At 54.1% G+C, this 2,222-nt stretch overlaps 1 protein-coding gene across 1 annotated transcript in view; it reads right to left on the reverse strand.

Annotated features, from left to right (window-relative positions):
- Positions 1 to 1,926: 1,926 nt before the first annotated feature.
- The window catches only part of OSBPL11 (oxysterol binding protein like 11), a 24,127-nt gene continuing 23,831 nt past the window's right edge, over positions 1,927 to 2,222 (reverse strand). Inside the window, exon 12 of the mRNA XM_018574858.1 lies at positions 1,927 to 2,131. Coding sequence (XP_018430360.1) covers positions 1,927 to 2,131 — 205 coding nt within the window. The remainder of the gene's footprint in view (positions 2,132 to 2,222) is intronic.

Here is a 2,222-nt window from a genome sequence, read left to right on the forward strand (position 1 = left end):
CGGCTTTAATGGGAAGGTGTGGAGATGCGAGTTCGCAGGGAGAGAACCTCCTACAAGTGGGCGGCAAGGTGAATCTAGAGTGTAAGTCTTCAGCGATGGCTTCCGGCCCCCAACCACAGTAACCCTCCGCTCTGCACCCCCCACCGACCCTACCCAGCAATGACAGGTACTCAGAGCGCATACAAGTCATGTGACGGGATGTCAATCACAGCAGACAGGGGACTGCACAGGAGGCATTCATGAGGCTCGGCTGTGGAAGAGGCAAAAATATCAATGAGCAATACCCTACATGAGACAAGCTTTCATCAGCAGGCCGAGCATGACATGAGGTCAGATAGAAGACTGAAGGGAAGGACGGAGGTCAGATAGAAGACTGAAGGGAAGGACGGAGGTCAGATAGAAGACTGAAGGGAAGGACGGAGGTCAGATAGAAGACTGAAGGGGAGGACGGAGGTCAGATGTATGGAATAATTATTAGCAGGGTTCCATTAGAGGTTTTACCCCGCTGGGGCAGGAAGGATGAAGCCGCCATTATGGACAGAAGTGGAATGAGTTGAAATATGGGGGGAAATGAAGGCCGCGATTCTCCTGCCTCCACCGCTCCCCCTCAGTGATGTACGAGTGACACTCTAGAGATAATTTACATTTTATTTTCCAGTCGCCCGGCCGCGCTCGGTATGAGCCGTATCTGTCCTATCGGTGCAGACCCCAGCATGTGCGCACAGCAGAGACCCCGCCCCCCCCCCTGCGCACAGCACGCTTCGTACGCGCTGAGGGAGGGGCTGCTGCCCGGGCACCGTCATATCACAAACAGCAAGTACAGACACGGCCGCAGTTTATTCACACTGATTGGAAGATGGCATTCAGAAAGATTAAGGCACCACGCATGGGACAAGGAGGTCCGGTACAAGAGAGTCTGCTGAGCGCGCGGCACCACAGTGCAGCAGGGAAAACGGTTAATAAAATTGCGTCTTCCCTCACAAATAAAAATCCTCCGGCGCTCTGTCACTGGAATCAGATCCGTTCCTCGTCACTGTACAAATAAAAAATGTCAGCGGCGTTGAGCATGTCCACAGCGCACCCCCTTCCCTACCGGAGGGTCCACAGGCACCGTGCGCGGGGGGGGGGGGGGCCCGGAGGGACCCCACAACAAAATGCCACCCCTCCCGACGGGCAATGCCACCCCTCCCGACGGGCAATGCCACCCCTCCCGACGGGCAATGCCACCCCTCCCGACGGGCAATGCCACCCCTCCCGACGGGCAATGCCACCCCTCCCGACGGGCAATCCCACCCCTCCCGACGGGCAATGCCACCCCTCCCGACGGGCAATGCCACCCCTCCCGACGGGCAATGCCACCCCTCCCGACGGGCAATGCCACCCCGTCCGACGGGCAATACAACCCATTTTATTTTGTATCCAATAAAAGTGTCTTTTTATTTCCTTCTCACATCTCCTGAATTCAGTGAATGAGACATCATCTCGCTCCCTATAGATTCCTTATGTCCCTTCCAGATCTGACTGATCTTCCATTTCTAATTCTCATCTCCTTGATGGTTACTTATAACTGAACCCCTAATTCTGGAATCTCCCTTTCTTGTCCTAGCAATACGCGTTCAATAAAAAGAAGTGAGATCAGCTATCTTCTATCTAGTAAGTTCCCTTTACCCCAAATCCCAACCCAACATGTTTCGGCGCTCTTCACAGCTTCCTCGGGGCGTATAAAAGTACACATAGAAAACAGAAATCAGTCATCAGATTACCAATCGGGGGGGCAGGTCTGACATGGGGAAGCAAAGCGCTGCCTCTACCAAGATGGCCGCCTCCACACAGTGCAGAACAAGGCATGGTGAGCCAATAACAGGGAAGAGACCCCGCACATTACTGGCGACTAGTCCTTTGCCCTCAGCTTGCCATTTTTTGGGCTCAGCTCATCCCTCTCCTCCTCATCGTCACACTGGAGCATCGGCCACTTACCTCCTTTGAGAAATATTTCGTTATCCATGGAGTCTCAGTCTCGGCGCGGTGGCGTTCCTCTGCCCTCTGACGCTCCTCTAGCGCCCTCTTGTGTTCCGTTGCCTCCTCAATATTTTTCGCCATCAGGGCCTCCGTCACATGCGTCCAGAGCCTCCTATAGATAGCAGAGGGGAGAGTTTATGTGCGTCAAGAATCGTATATAATAAAGAGAGTCAGATCGCAGCTTTGGCACCAATGGAGATTGG

The sequence above is a fragment of the Nanorana parkeri genome, unplaced genomic scaffold, assembly GCF_000935625.1.
Source record: "Nanorana parkeri isolate BGI_ZX_2015 unplaced genomic scaffold, ASM93562v1 scaffold3295, whole genome shotgun sequence".
Classification (NCBI taxonomy): Eukaryota; Metazoa; Chordata; class Amphibia; order Anura; family Dicroglossidae; genus Nanorana; species Nanorana parkeri.